The sequence below is a fragment of the Anoplolepis gracilipes genome, chromosome 13 (assembly GCF_047496725.1).
Source record: "Anoplolepis gracilipes chromosome 13, ASM4749672v1, whole genome shotgun sequence".
NCBI classification, from domain to species: Eukaryota; Metazoa; Arthropoda; class Insecta; order Hymenoptera; family Formicidae; genus Anoplolepis; species Anoplolepis gracilipes.
In genome coordinates, this window is record NC_132982.1 from 4408871 (window position 1) to 4433064 (window position 24194).

At 36.4% G+C, this 24194-nt stretch overlaps 1 protein-coding gene across 5 annotated transcripts in view; it reads right to left on the reverse strand.

The window, feature by feature from the left end:
• Window positions 1–24194, reverse strand: part of LOC140672655 (uncharacterized) — an 88016-nt gene that overhangs the window by 5281 nt on the left and 58541 nt on the right. For all 5 annotated transcript variants that reach the window (XM_072904980.1, XM_072904982.1, XM_072904978.1 and 2 more), the window contains 6 exons: window positions 19488–19532; window positions 2686–4138; window positions 1531–2302; window positions 983–1156; window positions 630–800; window positions 141–452 (listed from right to left, as the gene is read on the reverse strand). In XM_072904980.1, coding sequence (XP_072761081.1) covers window positions 141–452; window positions 630–800; window positions 983–1156; window positions 1531–2302; window positions 2686–3668 — 2412 coding nt within the window. In that variant the 5' untranslated portion in view covers window positions 3669–4138; window positions 19488–19532. The remainder of the gene's footprint in view (window positions 1–140; window positions 453–629; window positions 801–982; window positions 1157–1530; window positions 2303–2685; window positions 4139–19487; window positions 19533–24194) is intronic.

Sequence of the window (24194 nt, forward strand, 5' to 3'; positions counted from 1 at the left end):
AGCGATAAATTTGTTCCATTCAATGTAAAACAATCCAAAGTCTTCGAAATAATAGATATAATTTATAACACAATATTTAATATAAAGCTTGTATCAATATTAATTAATTAAACTAATATTCAAATGCAGAACAGACATACCTTCGCATATCCGTGATTGGCAGGAACGCAAAGCGCAGCGACACTGAGCGCGGTTCTACCGTCGCTGTCGGCGTGATCGATTTCAGCTCCGAAATCCAAAAGATGTTCCACGATCTCGCTATGACCCATATACGCCGCGGCGATCAGAGCGGTTCTACCTTCATCGTCCGTTCTATTAACATCCGCACCATGTTTTAAAAGAGCTTTAACGATATCTTCGTGACCGCCCCACGCGGCCGCTCGTAGTGCGGTACGTTGATCCCAATCCGCGCAATCCACCATAGCCCCGTGTTTCAGAAGTTCTTCAACCACCTGAAATAAAGAAAACTCGTGAGAGACGTCCCCCTCTCGACTGAAAAGGCTTACAATTTAATTTGTTAACTTATTCGATCAAAAATTAATTATCGTTTAGATACATTTTTGTAAAACGCAGAGTTAATGAAATTTGCGCATTTTTAAAAAAAATTTACCAATTAAAGCTAGCTCTACCTGAGTATGACCTCCCCAGGCAGCAGCCCTCAGGGCAGTCCAGCCATCACAGTCCGCGTGATCCGCTCTCGCGCCGGCAGCTAAAAGAACACGTACCACGTCCGCGTAACCATGCCTCGCGGCTAAATTTAATGGTGTCTGTCCATTTCGGTCGACCGCTTCCAATTTTGCCTATGTAAAATCGAAACTTTATCATGCTAGGTATTTTAAATAATGTTAAATTATTTGAGCAAAATCTTAAGTAGTATAACTTGACTATTTGAACAGCTTCATTCTATAAAAACTGTCTATATCAAATAGCTAGTTTAATTATAATTAAAATTTATATTAATTTATGTGATGAATTTGCATACCTGAGGACAGGCTGCAAGCGCCAACTCTAGCAGAGATGCATTGCCATCGGTAGCTAATGTATGCAACACTGTTCGTCCATAAGAATCTGTTTGATTGATATCTCCACTTTCACCAAGAAGCTCCGTCAACGGTTCATTTGGAGATTCATCAATGGGACTTACATCTTGCGAAACCTTTGTATAAAAAACACGAAAGAAAAGAAATTGTATTTGTCTTAAATTATTTTCTATAATATATCAATACGCTTCATGATTCAGAAAATAAATTTATATATTTACGGTTTTTATTTATTATTAAAATTAATAATAAAAGGAAAAAAATTGGAAATAAAACTAAGGAGAAACGGAGAAATTAAAACACAATAGATGCAAAATTTAACTTTTAATTCAATTTAATCAGATTATAGCTTTTTACTTATAATAAGCTGTCAAATATAATATTGAGTGCGTTAAGTGTTTCGAGTATATATTCAATTAAATGGATAGAAAAATCACCTATTTTTTCTTTCACACCTTTATGAAAACTTTTTAATAAAAAAGAAAATTACCTGACTAGAAGAAATGGCATCTTTGCTAGCGTCGTCATCGACAATCTTTTCGGAGGGCTTAGCACCAGCGTCGATCAACAATTTCAACAGCTTTACGTCCTGCCTGGGCCAGAGAATACACTCGGAGCTATCTAAATAACAGTCTTCGACGGGCGCATTACTACCAATCATCCAGAGTACTTGAAGTGTGTGAACGTCTAAAGTGGTGTTAGTCGGAACACTTGTAATCGCGCGTTGCAGGTGTTGAGCCAACACGCATATCTCGTCAGGATTGAGCTCGGGACCGCGAACAGTGTAATAGGCCGCCAGCATAGCATGGCCCTCGGCGGCCAAACAGAGATATTTTTGTGTACAATGTTTGACATCGAGTAACCACTCGGCGAAGCTGTGATGAAAGAGCATCAATGCACCAGCACGCGAAACCGATATCACTCGGCGCAGCAGATGAAGTCGGCGATTAAAATCCTCCACGGTGATACCGACGCAGGCCGTCTTTACACTCTCGTATAGAATTTCCTGGGTAATGGGTAATTTAGCGGCAAGTATGACGTTGAGAAGAGGTTGCACCTTACTGAATTGCTTCCTACTGAAGAGTCGTTGGCAGAGCCAGAGATATAGGCCGTTCAGCGTTCCCGGAATCTCGCGCACCTCGCGTAGAACAATAAAATTCTCCGCCACGCCGTCGAGCACTTTCTCCAGGTACAGAAAACAACCGTTGCTCTTTATGTGCAACTGGTTCAGCATCTCGGCGGTGTCGCGCGAGATATGTTGTCTGAGAAAATAATTTATAAAAATATTAGTAAAAAAAAAAAGTGTGATTATTTAATGTAGATGTCGAAATATCATGGAATTTCGTAATTAACAAATTGAATTATACCACTACATTATTTCTGTCATTATGAACGAATGAAAATTTATATCTTATTTTTTTGTAAATTTAATGTGAATTTTACAATATTTACATAGCGAAAAAATTGCATTATTACATTAAATGTAAATTTACAATTTACTCCTATTAATTATATAACATTCGATAGATTTAAATAAACTTTCTCAAAAGATAATTGTCAATAAAGTTAATACGATATTACATGCTAATGAGTTAATAACCGAGTTGATGGACGACGTATAACAACATGAAACTCTTGTCGTTACCTGAGTGCATCCTCCTGATCTAACCGCGCGAGTATATACTGCTGAACATCTCTGACGACCTGGGACTTTCTCAGATCGTCCAGTGAGATCTTGCGAAAGCCGGTGAACATGCGCGAGATAGTCTTGCTCTGTCGTCGAGCTGTGCAGACTAACAAGAGCCACTGTGGGAACAGATGGTGGTGATTAGCCAGTAATTCAGCTATCGTGCGACTGACGTTATTATCGTTCTCCCTTCGCGAGTCTCTGGTGCCGGTCTGCGGTGGATTCAACGTCTGACCTTCGTCAATCGAGTCGACCAAGAGAAAGAGACAGTTCTTCGGTGGTTCCACTTCTAACAACGGAAATAATAGAGCCTTCTTCAAGGCGTCGTCCGGATCTCGGTCTAAAACATCCGGTTGCAACGCGGCATATATATCCGGATCAGTTCGCAATTTCTCAGCATAGGCCTCCGCGATAGCCTCTCTGGAGGTGAGAGGCGCCGCGGCAGCCGTGACGTTTGTCGTCGTTGTCGCCGTCGTCATCGCCGTCGTAGGCGTTGCGGTCGTTGTAGTTGCCGTCGTTGTCGCTGTTGCCGTGAGCATCACAGTCGTGGTGACCGTGGTTGTGGTTGCCGTCACGGATGTTGTCGGCGAGGTGGTTGATATAGACGACAATCGATGATGAATGCCATCCGTGCTGGCCTGGAGCAATTGGGCGACTATAGATCGCACGAATTGAGCGGGCGACAGGGAAGCCTCGCTTCTAGCTTGACAAAAGTGTCGGGCCAACAGTCTGCGATTCAAGGATCGCTGATGCCTCGCGGAAGAGCCAGTCGAGGGCCACGCTAATTCGGCGCACAGCGCCGTCTTTCCGCTTCCCGGTCCGCCCACGATCAAAGCACCGCATGTCTTCGATTGCGGTCGCTGTTCCAGACAATGCGACAGCTTCGTGAAGGCCCACTCGCGGCAGAAGAAACGTTTCTTCTCGATTACCGGTGCCGCCATATCGAAATCTTGATGTTTATACTTTATTTTCTTGTTCGAATCAATTCGTCCTTTTTTCTCCCTTGAAGCGCGCGTAATTTATGGGGTTTTATCGAGGTTCTTTCGCGTAAATCAATTGACATAAGAGTAGATCTTTGGCATAAGTTTCACTATATCGATCCCGTGTGTTTCGGCTCGCCTAAACTCGGCGCTTCTCGGAATGATATCTATCTTTCGGATCTAGATTGTTCTCTTCGGTATTGTAATTAAATGTTAATCTGGATATCTGTCGGTAGTGTAATCGGTGTGTAAATGAGAGATTCGGATTCAAATCGGCTTAAGTGCAATGACAAGATTGATCCGTCTGCGCTGTTCTGTCAATGGAACATCGATGGGAGCCCCAGGGGGCTCTGAGGCTTCTTCTGACTCCATTCAGGCTTCTCATCGCCTTGTGACCGGTGAGCAATGAGTTTTGCGTCCTTGCATGCTATCTGAAACAAAAAGAAATTATTGTTGTAGTTTTTTAACAACTCATAGATATACATATATGTATAGATGTACCGTGAGATATTACTACTTAATTGTGTTATGACTATTAATTAGATAATTTTAAAAATATTATAAATTATATGTAAAAGAAAAAATTTCTCACTACAATTTAATCAAAAAATCCTCTTTATTAAACGTTTATTATGTTTAATAAACTAGAGCTCTCGAGTAGAATCAAAACACATCTGAATGTAAATGTATAAAGAATGTAAAATAATTATATAATCAACTTATATTCGAGCATAAATCAAGCAGCATGATATTTAACATTTATTTATTTATTATATTTATTTTATCAATTATTATTATTTTAAATTAAATCTATCTATTTATATGATTATATATATGATAATAATGTGATAACATCTCTGTCTCTGAATTTTGTAAAACTTTTAATTTACATAAACGATTCGAATATATATCCTATATGTACAATATTATTCTCCGCAGATGCAACGTTTAAATAATTTCGGCTTTCTCGATCCTCTTTATAATTAAATGACCCAACTAACCATTTAATTGATTCGTTCAGTGTTAATCTTTGAGTTAGATGCTAAATAAGTTCTGGTGGCCGTTAGACGACGGTTAGATGGCCCCTTCCGAGACTTTAATCATTCCTTACCGCCCTAACTTCGTACAATCTCCCCAAGAGCCTGAGGTAAAACGATATTAAGTTAAGCCAGTCTTCCGTTTAGTTAAGATAGATTAGTACGCTGTCCATTAATTCGATAATTAATATTCGTAATACGGAAAGTTCAACGATCTCTTCTGCGCGTCCCAGCAGATGCTACGGATTTATTATCGCGAGAGAAGATAAATAACGATATCGCGCAATGAACAGTAAGATGTCGCAATTTTGCATCTTTGATACACAGGGAGTTTGCAATTGTTATACGACACTTGTTATGGCAATTCTGATGTGTGTGACATCGATGTTCTCTCACCGTCATTTCCGCTCCGAGATGTGAGTTTTGCAAGAAATACTCTCTCGCTTCGATGAATTACGAATGAATGCGAATTACACGGCATATCGTGAAACGATTTGATTATATTCGCGGATACGAGGCCAGGATCGTTGACGTATAATTGCGTTACGCGCGACCAACTATGACCATCTCGCTACTTTTTTTCTTTCTTTCTTTCTTTTTCCCTTCTCTCTCTCTCTCTCTCTCTCTCTCTCTCTCTTGCAACGCGGTTGGAAAATGTGTTTTGTGAGAAAAAACGTGGAAATGGTTTTCACCGAAAGCTACAAATCCGACTGTCACACCGGGCGATGCGTGTGTGTTTGCGGGTGTATATATGTATGTATCAGAAATGTGTGTAACGAAAGATCGTTCGGTTGCAGCACGTCGACCCGATAATGTAGGGACGAAGGACCGCAAATCTAACTCGTACTCGGAACTGGCGCGATAAATTTTGCGTTTATCTGCCGTCCGAAAGGCAATCAGACCGCGGGCGGTCTGATACTCTTCTCTTTGTTTTTTAATTGAACGGCTGTTTATTTACGACCGCCGTGTAACTAATTGTAAGTCTTAAATTAAAATTTCGTTAAAGCGGAATCCACTCCAAATCAACTTGAAAATATATGCTTTCCTGAATCTACATTCGTCTTCCTGAAACTTAGTTTACGGAACCAAGTTTCTCTCTCTCTCTCTCTCTCTCTCTCTCTCTCTCTCTCTCGCGATCATTTATAACTAAAAGTACGAGAGGTACCTGGACGTTTTAAAAGAGGAAAAAAAAACATTATCGTGCGTCTGGTTTACAATACCATCGAGCATTCCGTTCATGTTGTTACATCTTGATTTATTTCCCGCGAGGCGAGCATATTTCCCGTGCAGTCTCAAAACTTATGTTCAGGCACGAAGTTAATAACTATGTCACTTCATTCGAGTCCGTTCACCCGCGACGATGTTTGCCACAGGACTTGGAAGCAGCAAGACTTGGAAACTGTTGCTACCGCAACATTGTTGCAGTAAATATACGAGGTAAATGCACGCTTACATACAAGTTGACGTTTGGTGCCTCGGTAAATGCCGGAACATTCGACCTATATTCTAAACAATGACCGCGACCCGTTTATTATTAGATGCGGAGACACCGCTGACATCGTCAGACATGACATCGTCACCGTGCGCATCATGTTACACGATTGTCGCCGAATGTAATCAAGAAGATGCGGCGCCGACATCGCGTCTCTTTCTAGTAATTATCGCTATCAAATTAATATAAAGATGAGAAATAAGATGCGAGAATCTGACATAAATTCCACCATTTCAATCAATTCTTTAAAGAATTGTTGTAACATGTTGAAATCATTCGCCACCGAATTGTTTAATATAATTAGAGATAATTAATAAGATTTTAATTATGGTCAATGATAAACTATGTGTTTAAAAATATCAAGAGACGCGTCTTAATATTTTCATGTATAATATGTTATAAATTTGTAAATACAAATATATTCACATAATTATATTCGTTATGTATAATACATTATTATTAACGTGTTGATCAATTATATTAAAGTCATTGTTGTAAAATTTATATTTTAAACATTATTTATACTTGAATTACTTTTCATTGATCTCTAGTCTTTTCTCTTTGTGTGTATGAATTTTGATTATATTATATATTTCATTTAAAAAAATAATTAAAACGACGTATCGATTTGTATAATTTTTTTTTAATCTTGTATCTTCGTGCATGTTACTTACAATTAGATTTAAAAAGTGTAGCTTGCATCTCTCTTCTTGCAAAAATTTTCATTTTTTTTTTTTTTTTTTTTTTTTTTAGATTAAAAAATCTGAACTGACGATTTGAATAATTTTATTCAATTTTGTCTTTAAGCGTACAAGTGTGTACATGTGTGATGTACATATATGCTAGACAAAAAGGGTTAGAAGCGTCACGGTTGTAAGCATGAGAAGAAGGGAAGGGAGGGGGAGCAGTACCCGATGTTTCCTTTCTCACGTTATGCTTTCTCCCTATTCCGTCTTGCGCCCTAACTGATCGATTTCCGCTCCCTACCGTGAACTCTGCGCCGACCTCGACGAATGCGAAATTTATCCTCGACAGAGGAACCGAATTCAATCAACGAATATGGGCGCATTGGGTCCATTTACATGCAAAAACGAAATACGACTGGTATTCATCAATAAACGGTAGCACGATTCATTTCATAAGGAATATAGATAAAATACAGAAATAATTTTCAAGCGAGATTGGATAAGAATAATCAGCGCAAAGAAACTATTTTTCAATAAAATTTATTCTTTTAAAAATTTGTCACTTACGATCACATCAGTTTTCTGCAAGCTGATCAATTTTTTGCTAATAAGAAAATGAAGAATAAATCGTATTTAGATTTATTTCTCATTGTTAGGTAGTATCTATTATATTATCTGCCATCACAAATACATGTGTTTGTATATGTGTGCGTTTATATAAACATATCTTACTTTAATAATATTGCATTGGAAAAGATCGGTATGTTTTAACTTATATTTTTTTCAATTTTATAGCTATATTCTATTTGCGAAAATAAATGGAAAACTTTGAATTTCCCGTATATATACATATATATATGTATATAAAAGTATGATGACTTACATCGAAAGATAGTGGCGCAATTTTAGTTCCTTGGTAGATAGCAAGCGGCTGTGACGCGTTTCCCTCATTTCTCATTGCGCGATGGAAGTAGAAACGGAGATGAAAGCGTGTGATTTTCTCAAGGTGGAATGATCTCGTCGTTTGTCTGAATATACAAGAGGCTGTCTACTTTGATATTGCAAAAGTTCGTCTAAACCCAAGATCATGTCGGACGAAAAAAAAAAAAAAAAAAAGCATAGAATCGGACGAAAAGAAAACGTAGAAAAGAACGAATATACATGTACATTTAAAAAATGTTTGCTAAGCTAGATTTAAAGCTAATCTAACCAGCAGATTAGTCAACCGCTTTGTGTGAATAATTTGAATATTAAACATTAAAAAAGTAAAAAAAAAAAAGTATAATAATATAATATATACATTGTAAACATAAAAGTAATTAAAAATATATAAAATCTTCTTATTTATTCGCAATTTCGTAATTTGTTTGGAAAATAATCTTTCAGCTTCAAAATCATACTTTTCAAATATCCGCAGGGTCCGCGATAACTCAATTATGATACGCAATCCATGATCGTCGGAGGCTTTAATTCTTTTAATACCGAGCTTGATAAAAGAAGAAATCCACGCGCAAGGGTCGACATAAAGAAACAACCCTCGAGGCGTCTCAAATTCATCTCTCTCTTTTAATTCGGTCATGCGACGTTACTTCGTCGCACTCGTTGCACACGAATACATTATGCATCGGGTTGCACGCGTGCTAGCTAACACCTACGCAGCCATGCATGCCACAGATCTCGTTTAAAGACACAGGAAGAACTTCTTCCTGCATGAAGAGAGAGAAAGAGAGACCTCTCTTTCGTTTGCCGTCTTGTACTTCAAATAAAATCGGCCCAAGAGATGTCCTTTGAATGCGTTTTATACAACTATTACTAGTGAAAAAATTCCGCAGACGAAAGTTAAATATTGTCGAAGATTAATACGATGCATTTTATTTCAAATCACAGCCAAGTTTGATTTGGTTACCCTTTTAATAAATCTGTTTTACGAATATGCAAAATTTATATTATCACAATGATATATAATTAAAACTTTAAAAATGCTTGCCTTCAAAACAAGAAGTTTTGAATTTTGAGGTACGTGCCTTTTTTGCACAAATACCTGAACAATTTGCGTTTCCAAAATTTTAAAAAATATTAAATATTTATTTTTTAATTTTTACTATTTCTTCTTTTTATCAATAAAAGCAATTTTTTTTTATCAAATCACACATTTTAAAATTTCTTCTTTTAAAAAGCGTCAAGATTGATGCGTTTTTAATTTAATGTGCATGTAGTGGTTTTAATAAAACGTTGATTTCTTATAATGCCCACCGGAGAGCTACTCTCCCTCTCGAGAATCCGAAATCAAGTTCGTGAACGGGGTCCGGCCGATTCTCTCCGAGGACGCGAATTAACTTTCCGATGGCGTAAGTCGTGCAGGAACTTGTCCACAAAATAGCTGATCGTCGCTTAATCCGTTCACGTCACAATGTACGTGCTCGCTGAACCAATTCTATCACAATTGCATTTCGATTAGTGCGAAAACGTAGACATTGCAGGAGATTATAAGAGCGCAATTTTATACTGAATTTTATCATTTTATAGCACTTCCGGTAAAAAAAAGTGCGAAAGTATAAAACTATTATTTAACACATTGAATTTCCAACTAAATTTTTGAAGAAATTTTTAAAGAAATTCAGACGATTGACATTCAAACCTATGCACATGTATAAAAGATGTGTCTCCAACTGGATTACAAATCTTGAAAAGTAAGGAATGTTGAATTTTGCTTTCATATCACTTGTACTTGTATAAAATAACTAAACGAAAAACGAACGCGTCACTTCGCTCCTTATTTAGCACAAACACGTATACTTGCGTCGAGCATAAGTATTATGTTCGCGTTACGCGAGAACGTGAAATGGCAAATCGCCTTTATGTTCGAGCATGGAATAAAATAAAATTGGCAAAGAGACGTCGTATATATTATTGCGTGTTACAGAGTATTACTACCCTACGTAAAAGGAGTAATACATTGTGAATTATATTTTATATTGAATTATTATAAAAAAAAAAAAAAAAAAAAAAAAAGATTAAATATCAAAAGTAATTATTAAACTCTTACAACGCGCAAAATAAATTCAAATTTTTATGCTACCACATTTCTTCATTATACAATGCGCATAATTAATTTTGAATCTCTTTTATGTATATTACACAGAAACTTCTATCGCCGAGAGAAATTTATTTTTTTCTAACTAGAACGCTATTGTATTTCCCATTCAAAACCTACGCAGAGAACAGCTTTTGAACAAACCTACAATATATGGATGTGGGTCTGCACAGTAATATAATTTCCATTTTAACTCCCCCGTTGCTTCAACTATTTTACACAAGGTTTTGTACGAACTTTTGTACCTATGTATATTCAATATGTAGGATGAAGTTCGCATCTGAAAAAGGCCGCATTGGCGCTTCTTTTCCAATTACTGTATCATTCCCTAATTTTCGATCTCTCTCTCCTCAACCCTTTGATTCCACCAAATTCATTCTTTATACTCGTGTACATATCGCCTGATTACGACAATTAATTAGGCTGCCTTTGTATAAAGTATAAACGCGTCGACACCGCGCGATGGGCGCATAAATTTTGCAATGAATCGTGTGCCAAACAGTGAGCTTAAACCGGTTTCCAGTGGCATTCAATGGTCGCTTTCGCGCGTATAGCTGCATATGGTTGCAGAGATCGGCCACAGGTAACTTATACCGAATTAACGGGTCGTTTATTGGCCTCTCTCCCTTTCATGCGAATTTATACACGCCAAAATTATTGTAATTATTGCGCTACGTTGAAAATAATAAGAGCATTTATCATATTTTAAAAACTTAAATTTCTATTAATAATTGATGTCTAATCAACAATCATTTCGATTTTCGGAAAGCAATTTATATATATATATTTTTTTTAAATTTATTATTCAGTGTTATTGCGATGATGTGATGTGTAACAATTGGTAAAAGTTGTCTCTCGATTTTTATCCTAGATAAGTAATTTATTTCATAGATTTAATTTTTTAAGATAAGCTTTTATTTTAAGCAATATAATGATACTATTATATATTCGTGAATCTTAAATGCATGTGTTCCAGAATACACGTTTTGTCCTCGTGACTTTTGACGTCGCAAATGCCGTTCAATATTGGATGCACAACGTACTTAATTGACCGCGATAGCTTCCAATCATCAGTTAATGTTTCTCGTTGTTGCATTCGCTCTCGGGCAATAAAAATTTCTTTCACGCATATTTGCTTCAATAATAAAAAAAAAAAAAAAAAAAAAAAAAAAACTAGCTATAAATTTACACGCGTAGCATGTAGATGAAACGTGACAGCTCCGCATAAGACAATAAAATAACACGATAATGCAAATTGCAAAGAGTACAATTTCACCGTCGACTTAAAGAACGAGACATTGTATCACTGCAAATAATGACGCGCGCGATTGGAAGGGAAACCAAAATTTTTTCGTCGAAAGTTTATCACGAGCTCGGTCTTAATGAATCCTCCAGATTTAAGCGGACTAAATGAAAAAGCGTGAATCGCATTAGGCGGGATATTTACTCAAGCCTCTTCTCTCGAATTTCCTACAGTGATTAATCCTGTTCCACCTAATTGAAATCACACGTGTAAGACTGTAGAATTTTAAAACGCGAGTATATTTTTCGCCTCCTCTTTGACTTATCAACCGTTCTCTTTTTCAAATTCATGCCGTTTGAGCGAGAGCGGTGTTAATTGAACATTAACGTGTCTACGTGACGCTAAAGTGCGTTCTGTAAAATTTGCAAGGCAATACGTCGGGAATAGGAACGGATAAAGACTTTCATATATGAATATTCAAAGCATAGCTTTTCATATTGTCGCTTTTATCTCACCCAATTAAACCAAGAGCGCGATGTCACAATCGCGCGCTCTCCCTTGAAGGCTATTAACCTAATTAGCATAATGTCAGCGGAAATGAAATGAGCCGATAGAACGCGCAATAGACGCGGCTATCACGGTGTCTGCAGCAAGATTAAAAGCACAACGTAAAACGACCCAAGCCGTCGATTCTAACAGCTGCTATGCCGGAAAGCTCCTTTGTTAGAAGAATACTGTTAGAGCGCAAATTAAATTATTCGAGAATTGTCGCAGAAATAATGGTCTCCATTATTTCCGTGCAAATTCCACGCTTAAATGAACGTTTCTTTGACCAAAGAGTAACGAACGAATATCTCAAAACCGCACATTTTCTGCGGTAACAAAGGCAACCAAAAAGTATGTCATTTCTTTCCTTAATCCGCTTAAGATTATGTATATAAAATTCATATATATGTTTAAATCAACTTATTAACATGACTGTAATCAAAAAATTTCTTTGGACTGTGTAAATATTTATTTATTTAAAAATAGAAAACTGACAAAATATTTAGAAATATTTAGAAAGGAGAAAAATATGTCAATAAAATTTTCGCACTTCAGAAAGAAAAATAGGTCAAATGTGGACCATAGATATATATATAAAGATAGACTCAACATTATTTGTATCGAGAAAAAGAAAGAAATATTCTGAAGGAGAATAATTTTCGAAGAAAAAATATTTTATTATATATATCTATGAGATGAACCAGAAGAGTTCTGCTTTGTTCCAAGGCTGAATATTTTTTTCTTCACTTTATCATTTAATTATTCTTTGATTATTCGATGTACACGGCATGTGTCTATATCTCCGCCTCGAGCGACAGTCGTTTCTCTTGATATTTCCAAGAGAATGGATATAGCGAACTTCAACTTCAACTTCAACCTTTGCGCTTACTCCTTGAAAGATCCGCGAACAATTGGAACAACGGACGTGCCGAGCCGAAGCGCGAAACGTGTCCAACACGCGGGAGAGATAACACATGCCGGGCAAGCGAGCTCCGCGGAGAGCAGAGTTTACGAAGAGAGGATGTGATAAAAATAGGTCCTCCGAAAGCCGTTTCGATTGTACGCTCTCGCGTCGAGCGAGCCAACATCCAGACTCGAATATTCCGTAAAGCGCGCTCTCGCACGACGATAGTTTCGCCAAACTTTTCGGATCGAGTTATCGCGTTCGGGCACGGCTATTTTGGATGTCTTATTTGATTTGCCCCGGAGCCCTCTTTCCCTCTTCGCGTAAATTGAAGTTAGGTAACTCGCACTCAGAGCAGCTGGAGGCGCTATGAATCATCGCCCTGCGCTCTACGTGAATCTCTAATCTATATCCAAAATTCACAGACCTGTGTGTATTCAATTCGTCATTTAATAAAAAAAAATTTCAAATACCGACTGTATAATATATTTAATGATGATTATTCGCAAAAAGTAAAAAGGTCACACGCGGTGATCTTTCACGCAAGATTTTAATTACGTCGCCTCTCGTGTAACGTATCGAGCGAAATTCGAGCTCGTACACACCCGCGATAGAAATGTAACTCTTGGATGTTCCAGCTCGTTCCGAGCGGAAAGCCGGAGAACGAATGCCGGAAATATATATGGAACGGCGTGCACGCGTTATCTGCCGCCACAGGCACAGGAAACGCGCCTAGGACCGGAAATGAAGGATGTAACGGGGCGGCGAGGAGAACGACCGCACGTATATACGATGCTGCTAATGAAATTCTAACGATGTGTGTGCAACACACAATTTCTTATATAAATATTTATAACCGGGGCGTAGATTCGTTGCAGATTCTAATTTTCAATGTTACACGGATGAGTGGATAAAAAAGCACTTTGTTGGGTTTTTTTTTTTTTTTTTTTTTTTTATAAAAAATTGAATATCTTATATCGCGTAAAAATGCCGGCGTGAAATGTCGATACCACGAGTCGAGAGAAAGAGTTACGTATACCTATATTGAAAACTCGTGAAAATTGCATTTGCGATAGATACATATATCGATACTTCAAGTACAAGAACGAGACTGAGATTATATACGGCCGCGATGTCGTATCTACGGCTGCGGCGTGGCCTGCGTGCGATCCGATAAGTTTCGCAGTCGAATCTCGCGAAGTTAAGCGGATTGCTAAGTTTGGAAAGGATTGTGCCGTACGATCGTAACTTCCAATCCCCGTCGAACGCAATTCGTAATCCGTTATCGACCGAATCCCCGTGTCCTTCTTCTCTCTTTTCCCCTACATTTCCCTTACCATTCTCCCCACAACTGAATAACTGACAATGTTATTCTCTCGATCATGCTTACGTGTTGTACGAAATTTTGTTTATCAATCGGGACAGGGAAGAGAAAATTCCTAACGAAAAATGCAGACTCTTTACACGGAGTAGAATTTCATTACTTAAAGTTTTCAGCCAGTAATTCTCCGTAATTTGAGAGTTCACGAGAGGCTCGTCGGCAATTTCGTTGGCGAGTGTCCGCTTGCATTAACAACCTGCTGGGTGCTTCAATTTGCGGCGAAGAGTTTCGGTCGTCGATGTCGACAATCGAAACTCCTTTCTTGTCGCTTCTCGTCGCGCACGTGCCTATGATGTTTAATGCAATTTCTCGCGACCTTATCGGGACGATGACTTTCTTCGTCCTGTCGCCGCGTCCTACCCGTCCATCTTCTCCTCTTCCTTCCCTCCTTTCTGGCGAGGAAAAGTCTTAGCAATAAATTGCAAGCTACTCGAATCAACTTTTGAATTACGACTCGGGAGAGCTCGTTACGACAACCAGCAAAATCCTGTTAGCCGCATTGCAACCGTAATGAACTCGTCTGACGTGGCTGGCAACGCGCGAAAGGAAGACTACCGTCGTCGTTGGCTACCATCAAGATTGTACAGCGCGATGTTATCGAGAGCGTTGATTTCACTCGGTTCTGCTAAGAAACTTTTTAATTATTAATCACCAATTCGCGATCTATCCTTTTGAGGTTTACTTCGATGCCGCTATCGTATTCTCTTTGAGACTTTTGTTAATTTATTCGACAAAACTCCATTTATTACGCAAATAAAGCCTCTACAAGTTTCTTAAATAATTGTTTTATATATATATATATATATATATATTTGCAATTTTAATTAAACATTTGTTTCAAAGTAAAGATATTTTAATATATTTACAATTACGCTAAATAATCTTTGTGACAAGAATATAAAAGCATTTTTCACATACTTGAAATAGGTTTAGAATATATCAATGTCCCTAAAAAAAAATAATTACTCAAAGAAACATGTGCAACAATAAAATCGCTTTGTCTCTTTGTGCAATATTTATATGCAACATTACATGTATATTCATATGTCATGATTTGGCGAAATAGCATGTCTAAAAAAGTATACAAAGCTCCCAGTTAGATGAACATATATAATACTTTATGTATAAAGTATAATAGAAAGTGTATAGGAAGGAACTCTCGCGCTCATTCTCTTCTATCATTCGAGGCTTTCCTGCAAGCACTAAAAAGTTTGTTACCTTTTTAGAAGGTATTGTTTCCAGTTACGCAAAAGGAAGAGAAACGTGTCGGACTAAAGAGGGTTTTTACGCGAGCCAGCGAGATAAGGCAAGGGATGGAAAATGGGCGTCGCTACGACATACGACGGAAATAGATGCCGATAAGAGCAATCCTGAGGGTGCGTTTCCACATAGCCCGACCTAAGTGTCGACGACGAGAATGTACGATAAAGATCGAGCCGTCATGGAACGAGGATCCTGGTCTGAGAGGTATTATTAGCGTGCTATTCTCAGGAATAAAATATATCCACAATGTATTATATTTAAGCACGTTGGATTATACTTAAAATAAAATTATTATTTAAAAGGATTACACGGAAAATATGTATCCTCACATAAAAAAAAAAAAAAAAAAAGAAAAAAAGAATAAACTTGATCACATTTACGATTACATTACTCGTAAGTATATACGGGGTGACTTCTTTGCTACTCGCCTTAATTTGCTGGAAGATATAACATAATAGTTTGGGACAAATTCACAAGCAAAAATAAAACTTTACGAAAACTTAAAGAAGTCTCTACTCTGTTTTTTTTTTACTACTTCCATTACGATAGTGTACGTTCCATATAGGATGATATTATCGTTTGATAACCGAGAGACTAAGAGGCGAGATCGCATCTGCGAATAATGCAAATTCCTCTGAAATACCATGTCATGATTTACTACACCAAAAGATAATCAACAATTCCAATTCTCGACCATTGTCCGATCTTTATCGTACACAAATTTACCAAGCATTTACACATATATCCGTTCTTATTGTTGATTCTCTTGTACTTTAAGATATATGACAGTTAGCCACGATTAAGTCAATTTTTATAAGAAATAAGCTTAACAATTAAATAGAGGCCTCTTTGTATTTTACAATCAATATAAATATAATCTACACAGAAAAGAAATATCTCTCATATTGCATATTTATACTTTTTATATATATCACATATTATTTTTAATTTCATTATTAATTACTATTTTAGATATTAATTGCGTGCCATGTCATGCGATATTTCTTTGCATGTGCATCTGACCTATTTTAGCCTTCCTTTTCTAAAAATATGGCGTATACATTCGCGTGTAATGTACGACGACTAGACAACATAGCAACCCACATGAGAGTCATAGTAGCTTTGCGCTATATTAAATTACATTTATTATTCCGGCGACACATCGCCGTAATATATTTCGTCGACAGTAACGCTAATCTACTTTCACAATGAATTCACTCAAGCAGCACACCTCATCAATCATATGCTCGCGAGGAAAGTCTTTTGCCCCTCCAACAAAACTGATTTTCATTAAATTAATATACCGATTCTACGTATCTCCATCGCGAACCTACTTCTGACAGCAACGCCCTTTTATAGCAAATGTTTGCGTGTGTTAGAAATTAAAACGAACCATACGTAGTATACTAAAAAATGTAGATAAAAATATATCATTGACAAATTACCTCTCTTTTTCAAGAAAATGTTTTCGAGAAGGAAATCTCGGAGAGATATTTTCTCGTAAAATACTCTAAACGGTTTTTTAAAATTCTAAATAAAGTCATGTTAGCAGGAAATTATTTCCGGGAAAATCGTCAATAAGTCTACAATGTATTCCGTTCATTTCTTTCAGTTATCTATGCCTCTGAAATTCACTGGGTCTATAAAATACAGAATGGATTAAAAATATACCGTATTAATTGGTTTCCCAATAAATCGATTACAACATAATTTATTGATCCATTATCTCTTCGTTAATATAATTCTCAGAGAAATCAAAAAAGGAAAGAGAAAGAAAAAGAGAGCAGACGGAAAAGAAAGAGAGAAAGGAAAGCAAAACCAGAGGAAGGAGTATAAACAAACGAGGAACGGGGGAGAAGTAGATGTTATCGAGAGGCGGGATTCGCGTCTTGGAAATATTATATAAGGTTGTATTGTAGTAGGCTACCATTGTCCGTAGGCGTACAGGCAAACCTAAGTCCTAAAATCCAGTCTGGTTTCTCAAGACAAAGCCCCCGCCGACAAGGGAATTCACAATTACACACGCGTCGTCTGTCCCGTCCCGTTTATTAAGAAGCCTTAATTAACAGAGGTTTTCGACGTCTTCGCATATATCTCGCTCTCAAATGAGTTTTCTTCTCCCCCTCCTCTTTTCTTTCTTCTGTCACTATACGGTCTCTCTATGATTTACGATAAATCGCCGCGGAATAATTTTTTTTATTAAAACCATAATGTAATGAAAAAAATAATAAACCGGAAAATTAAATTATTTATTTAAATTTTATATCAAAAATCATAAATATGAAAAATAAAATTGTTCAATATGAGTTGACAATTAAAAAAAAGTGAACTTATATATTATGGTTCTATCTGATAGCAATATTTTTGCATCTTTGAAAGCGATAGAGATGCTTAAATATAATATATTCATTTAAATGTCTCATAACTGTCGACCCTTAACTTTATTATAATTGAATCGGGCATTTTTTTCGCTGTTCTCTCATTCACTTTGATATCGCATCTTACACTCATTGATTGAAGCGTTACGAAGAGGCGCTTCCGCGGTATACATTATGTGCTCTGTAGTATGGAGGTCGTCCGACCATCCGAGAATGTCAGGGCGTTGTTACATAAAAGCGGTGAACGATGTAAAAATCACCGTGATCCTTCTTCGTCGTATGCCAAGCTAGAAAAGGTCAAACGTGAGAGAAAGATGCGCTACTCTTGGCATTCGACCAGGATTATCAACAAAGTAGCTTGATGCAATGTCCCTCGGAAAAAAAAAAAAACCCGCAAGACTTGGGACTAACATTTAGCATATGACTTCCGTCTTTATATGCCTCTCAAAAGTGCTTTAATAGCAACAACATGATTTTATATGTCATCGTAAAATTAAAATCTTTCTTTCGTGAAAAAAATTATGTTTATTCTCGTAAAAAAAAAAAAAAAAAGGAAAGAAAGAAAATCAACTCAAATGTATTTTTAAAAAATTGCAATTTTAAAAATAAATGTATTATTTTTAAAGAATAGCGAATAGTTATCATAATCTAAGAAAATAAAAATTATACACTTCAAGTATTTTATTGTCGGTCCCTCGAAACCGCTCGACAGCTGGGACGGTTCCTCGGAGCTTTGGTTCAAGCTTTCACATCCCTTTCCCTCTCGATAACTATGTAGGTACACATAAAAATAGGCAGTAACCTCTTCAGGTAAAGGACTTCTCCTGGGGGAGCTACGTTCGAAGCACGTGCCGTGAATTTTGGATACGATTCTAGGCGCGTACCTTCGTCGTCTCCTTCCCCGTCTTCTACCCCCCTCAGTACGAGCGACGTTGCCAATATTCGAAGTCCTAAATCCACCTTTCATCCTTTTTTCTCAGTTTGACCCTGAACGTGTTGTCTCTCAAAATCTATAGGTGACACCTATAGATCCAATGTTCGCGACTTTATGCGTATGGCGATGATAAAAAATAATTTGATTCTCATCCGCGTTTCGAGGAGCACCGAACGAGAAAGAAATACTTGATTTACCTCTCCTACCTCTCGCATAAGTAATACTATAATATCACGATAATAAAAGGATATCGTATATAAATTAATTTCAAATAAAGGTGCAGCAAATCGAGAAAAACGAAACAAAAAGAGATGAAGAGAATAATTAAACTGTTGGAACCAATTCATTGGAAAAGCAATTAAAATACGGATACATATATCTCTATTCTGCATCTTATAAATGAAGGAATCTCAGAAAATTAAATAATGAAAAAAAATTAACGAAATACACTACAAACTTGCTAAAAATTTTTTCAAAAACATTTTCCCGATGAAACGTCTTTACGTGGAATTTTTCTTGGCGAGTTAAACCTCGAAATTGTTATTGTGTAGACATCTTAATAATTTCGCATGAGGCTTTTCTCGTCATTACTTTTTATCGCAAGCGAAAAGAGCTTGATACGACGGAACTGCGAATTTCCCGCGAGAAGCCGAAACTCTTTTACGAGGCATCGACGGCGTAACAAAGTTTTCCACATTAGCGAACGACGCGTCGCATAAAACAAAAAAAAATATTTCCCACATTACCGTTGGGATTCATTCTGGATAAGTTTTATCCTAGTTGAACGCGCGTAACTCTCAAAGGATTTCAAAAATTACTTACCAACAAGTCCGGCGAGGTAGACTAATTTTCCAAGAAGTTCGTGACCTGAAAAAAAAAAAAAAAAAGAACGATCCATTTAATACATTTTCGTATGCATCTTAACTTTATTTCGTAAGATTAACATACGATGCGTATAAAAGAGCTTAGAGACATAGATTAATGCACGTTGCATCGCGTAATTCGAAACGCTCCGCTTTTAATGCATACGCTATAAATTGTAGACGAGCATTTTCCCGATAGGATTTGCAATATCCTCTCTACTGTAAATTTTATAGCCTTTTATCGCTATCCATGATTCGTAAAGAGAATGAATAAATTGATTAAATTTATTACAACACATTTCTCAAAATCAAAATCTTTATACACATAAGTGTCATATTTCATAGAGAAATAAAAGTATATTGTATAGCATATTCTTACACATATTTTATATATGTATATAAATGAAATATTTATGGATATTTATATATTATATCTACGACATAATTTTGTTATTTTACAAACCGATTAATTAAGCGTTATCGCGTAACGAGAAGACTTTAATTCTCCTTGAATAATAATTCCAACTTGTACCCAGAGAGAGCCCACGAATCCCACTTGGGTGACCGAACGTACGATTAGCTCGTAACAATCTCGGACAGCCCCGAGAATTATATCTGCCATGGTTACACCGTAGTTACAAAGCCAGATACAGTAATGAGCGGTTTCTCACTTTGCGAAGTAACGCGGGCCGAGAGACTAAAGATTAATTCCACGTCAGGCGCAAATCCGGCGCGTGGCATAAATCTCGGCTCGAGCTCGCGAATGCGCTCCTCTTAAGGAGCGAGCACACTACTCTGTTGATTCACCTCGGGTTTACCTCCAGCATTACACCCAGCATCAATTTTGTTGCGTATTTCGTCCTTCGTTTTCTTTTTTTCTTTTTTTAGATCGTATCATCTCCGTCGTTGACAGAACAGAATAAATGCGCTTTATTCTTTTATTTATAATATATCATAATTATACAGAGAGTTTTTAAATTAATATACGCTTAATAAGCCGTAGATTATGTACAAAGATATAAAAGATTGTTCATCTCTGAATTATTTTGATAAATATCTGTAACATATGTACTTTTTCTTAATTGTCGAGCCTTGATCTTTTTTAATTGATTTTATATTTTTATTTCTTTTCGTCAGTTGTATTTTAATAAAGAATGATTTTATTAAGTTTCATATATTTCTCTTTAGGTACTGTGCGTAATAAATGCTCTGCGTATGATGAGAGTCTTTTACAAATAATAGTATTGTTTTGACGTATCAAATTTTTACATTTTTTTATAAACGTACAATGTTAAATATAATAAACTGGACAAAATATTTAAAACCACAAACTAATATACACCTTCGGTCGATTTTGCTCGTCAAAATAATATAATCTGAAGTGAAAAAAGACAAAAAAGTGACTGGAGCAGACTTGAATTAATGCAACAGCCGGGACAGCCATTTAGTATATAACTTTAGCAATTTATAAAACTTTTTTGTTCAACAGTGAAGTAAATAAAAGCTGAACAGTATACTGTCTGCTTTAATATATGACACATTACACGGCGATCGAAGTCGATAGACGCAATTAGATGGAGGCTGCCCCAGTGAAGAAAAAAGACGAATAAAAAGTACACCTAACTTTTTACATTGTCACTCGTAACGTATAATGCGGAGCTGAAGTGCATACAGCGATAAAGAGCGTATACAAAATAAGCTCGGCATCGAATAAATCACGTTCGCTGTATCCACGTCTTTTGTATATTCGCGTATGCGCGACGCAGTCTCCGCGAAACAGCAGCTGTATTTGCTTTTTCATTGAACGTTGGCAAACGAATGCATTCCGTCGTGTATCGGGGGGCGAGGAAAAAAAAAGTTTCAGCACAAACGGTCAAACAACTTTCTTTAATTTACATCGCGAAAGACCGATGAATTTACCCCTAGCGCGTCGATATTATTTAATTTTGAAATTAATTTTAATTCAATCAGTTCAAATTTGCTTGTTGAAAGTGCTAACTTAAAGTGCAATTTTCTTTGAGGTATCTGGAAATTTGTATAAAGTATGGAAAATATCGTACATCCTTAACACACTTATGAACGCTTATGATACATCGATGAGATATAACGACGAATTAAATTACAGAATTCATCTTTATTTCTCGTCGTTTTGCAAGCTATGCACGATGCCTTGGGGACTTTCATATTTCTCTACGCAAACTATAGTCGTATGAAGATATCATTATCAAAATGTCTAGATGGAAAAATTCCTTCGAGAAAAGAAGCGTTCGATATGCTCCGTCGACTTTGTTTGTCAGGTAAGATACAGAAGAGAATAGAAATAAATGTTAGCTTACTATTAAAAATTACTGTCAGCAATCAATAAAAAAAAATAAATATAATAAAATACTTTTAAATTTTTTATGGGTTTTATAATTTAATTTAATTAATCGCGTGGAAAGCAATATCGATCGAACGTTGTTTTCGCGACTACAGCGTTTTATGTTGAGTCGTGCTGTTATATGACGTCGAAATTTTGCATACTAATACATATTCATTCGCTATTTAGTGTCGACGAGCTCGTGGCATTAAATAAAAATGTGATTTGCCACTCTACAATTTTAGCGCTATTTACCACACACGGGTGTGATTTAATTAGCGAAAATACAAATTGTATTTCATGCCAATTTAATTTCGTACAGATCACTACTCGTGACCGAGGAGATAATACCGTTTGCATCAAGTATAAAAATATAATATATTTGTGATGAGTAAATTTCCGAGAAATCGATTTTACGCTAATTAAAAATGTTTGGCAATTTGTAATTTTATCAATTATTTATATCGCAGAAAGAATAATATTGCCTCAAAATTTTTTTTTCACGACATTATCGTAACGCAATACATATTTGTTGAACATTTAGCTCGTTAAACATTGATTCCAGTGGAGAAAAAAGCAAACAATACATATTATGTTATCGTGAGTTTGATATAAACGTCGCCGCAGCAAAAAAGGAAAAACGGTGTAACAGTGTTTTATTTAATTAAAATCGATATCGAGAATATCAATGTCATCTGTTATTAAAACATTTCCACGAAAATATTGTAATTACGCAGGAAGCGAATGGAATCTGCCGGCAATGGTCCATAGTATTTGGATTGGTATAAAACGCTACATACACAGTCACATTCAAGTACGATAGAATTCCGAGCATTTTCGTATTACCAGTTGCCCGGGCAACTGAATTTTCGTCCCACATCGATGGAATCACGCTGTTAATTGCAGTCAGGTACGAGAACTGTATAAAGTGCGAAAACGAAGTGGCAATTACGTTCGGTGAGCGAGATGTTCGTCAACCTAGTCCGTCATTGATGGTCAAAGGCGGCTTTATTCTCTGTGAAGTTAGCACACTTTTAGAATTTCAATATACAGTAGATAGAGTTTTCTCTCCTTCTGTGATTCTTCGCCAAAAAAGTTCTAGAGTACTTGATACTTTTTAAAAGGAGAGGTCTGGGGATTAAAATGTAAAAAATAGATTCTGTCCGCGCGCGGCAGTCGGTCTCTCTTTCTCTTTCGATTATCTGTTCGCTCCCATTTCCATTTCTCTCTCTCTCTCTCTCTCTCTCTCTCTCTCTCTCTTTCTGTCTCGTTTTCTCTTTGTAACACTCCTTGTAATGCTGTGGCTTTCATTTCGTAGGGTACAAAGAGTAAACCGTTGAGAAATATCGATGTAAAAGGAACGCCAGTGAAAATTAGCGCGCCGCTGCATAAGCCCGGAATGCATAAAGAAAAGTTAAGAAGCTTTTAAAAAAAAGGAAACAATTTCGGAAAATTTACTCGGATATTATAGAAAAAAGCAGCTTCCCATGCTTGTACGAAGATTATCTAACAATAAGAAACGAGGAAAAATTGATTTCAAAATATATATTTTATAAAGTGACAGTATAAAAATCAGTATCGCAACAATCTCGCTTTTACGCGAGCAAAATAATTTCATTGCTAAAAAATTTGATATACAATTATGTATAATTTATTATAATTATATATAAAATTTATAATTATATATAATTATATCTAATTTTCTATATAATTAATTTTCTATTAAGAATATTTATTTTTCAATCACAACTTAATATCTTTTCGTATAGTCATATGCCGTATATATCTAGCAGAAAATCTCGTCGATAGATTAATAAAATTGTTTTCATAAAATTTAATTTCAAGCACGTACAGATTTAATATCGATATTTTATAAGTATCCTTATAGATACATTCATGCATCCGTCTATCGATTTACTCACGGGAGATGTTCCGCAACGGCAGGCTTAGTTGATTGAAAGCCAGATTAAAGTTTTTCGGTAGATTCGATTCTCGTGGATATAAAATGGCTAAAAGTTCATTTCGCCTCTAAAACCGCCGATGTTGAATCTGGATTAAACATGCGGAGTTATCGAATTCAATCGGAAAAATGTGTACATTTGCATTCATGATGAGAATACAGATTCGGGATATATCTCCCGCATGCGTCACGTGTAACTTTTGAAATAAGTTATTTAAATGCATAAATGTATGCGCGTTCACAGCTCTCCACGAGTGAAACTGGAAGGGAGAATTCCTCGTTATTTGTGTTTGTCCAATACGTGTCGCAGCGATATCATCGTAGAATAATATTATTTATAATAATGT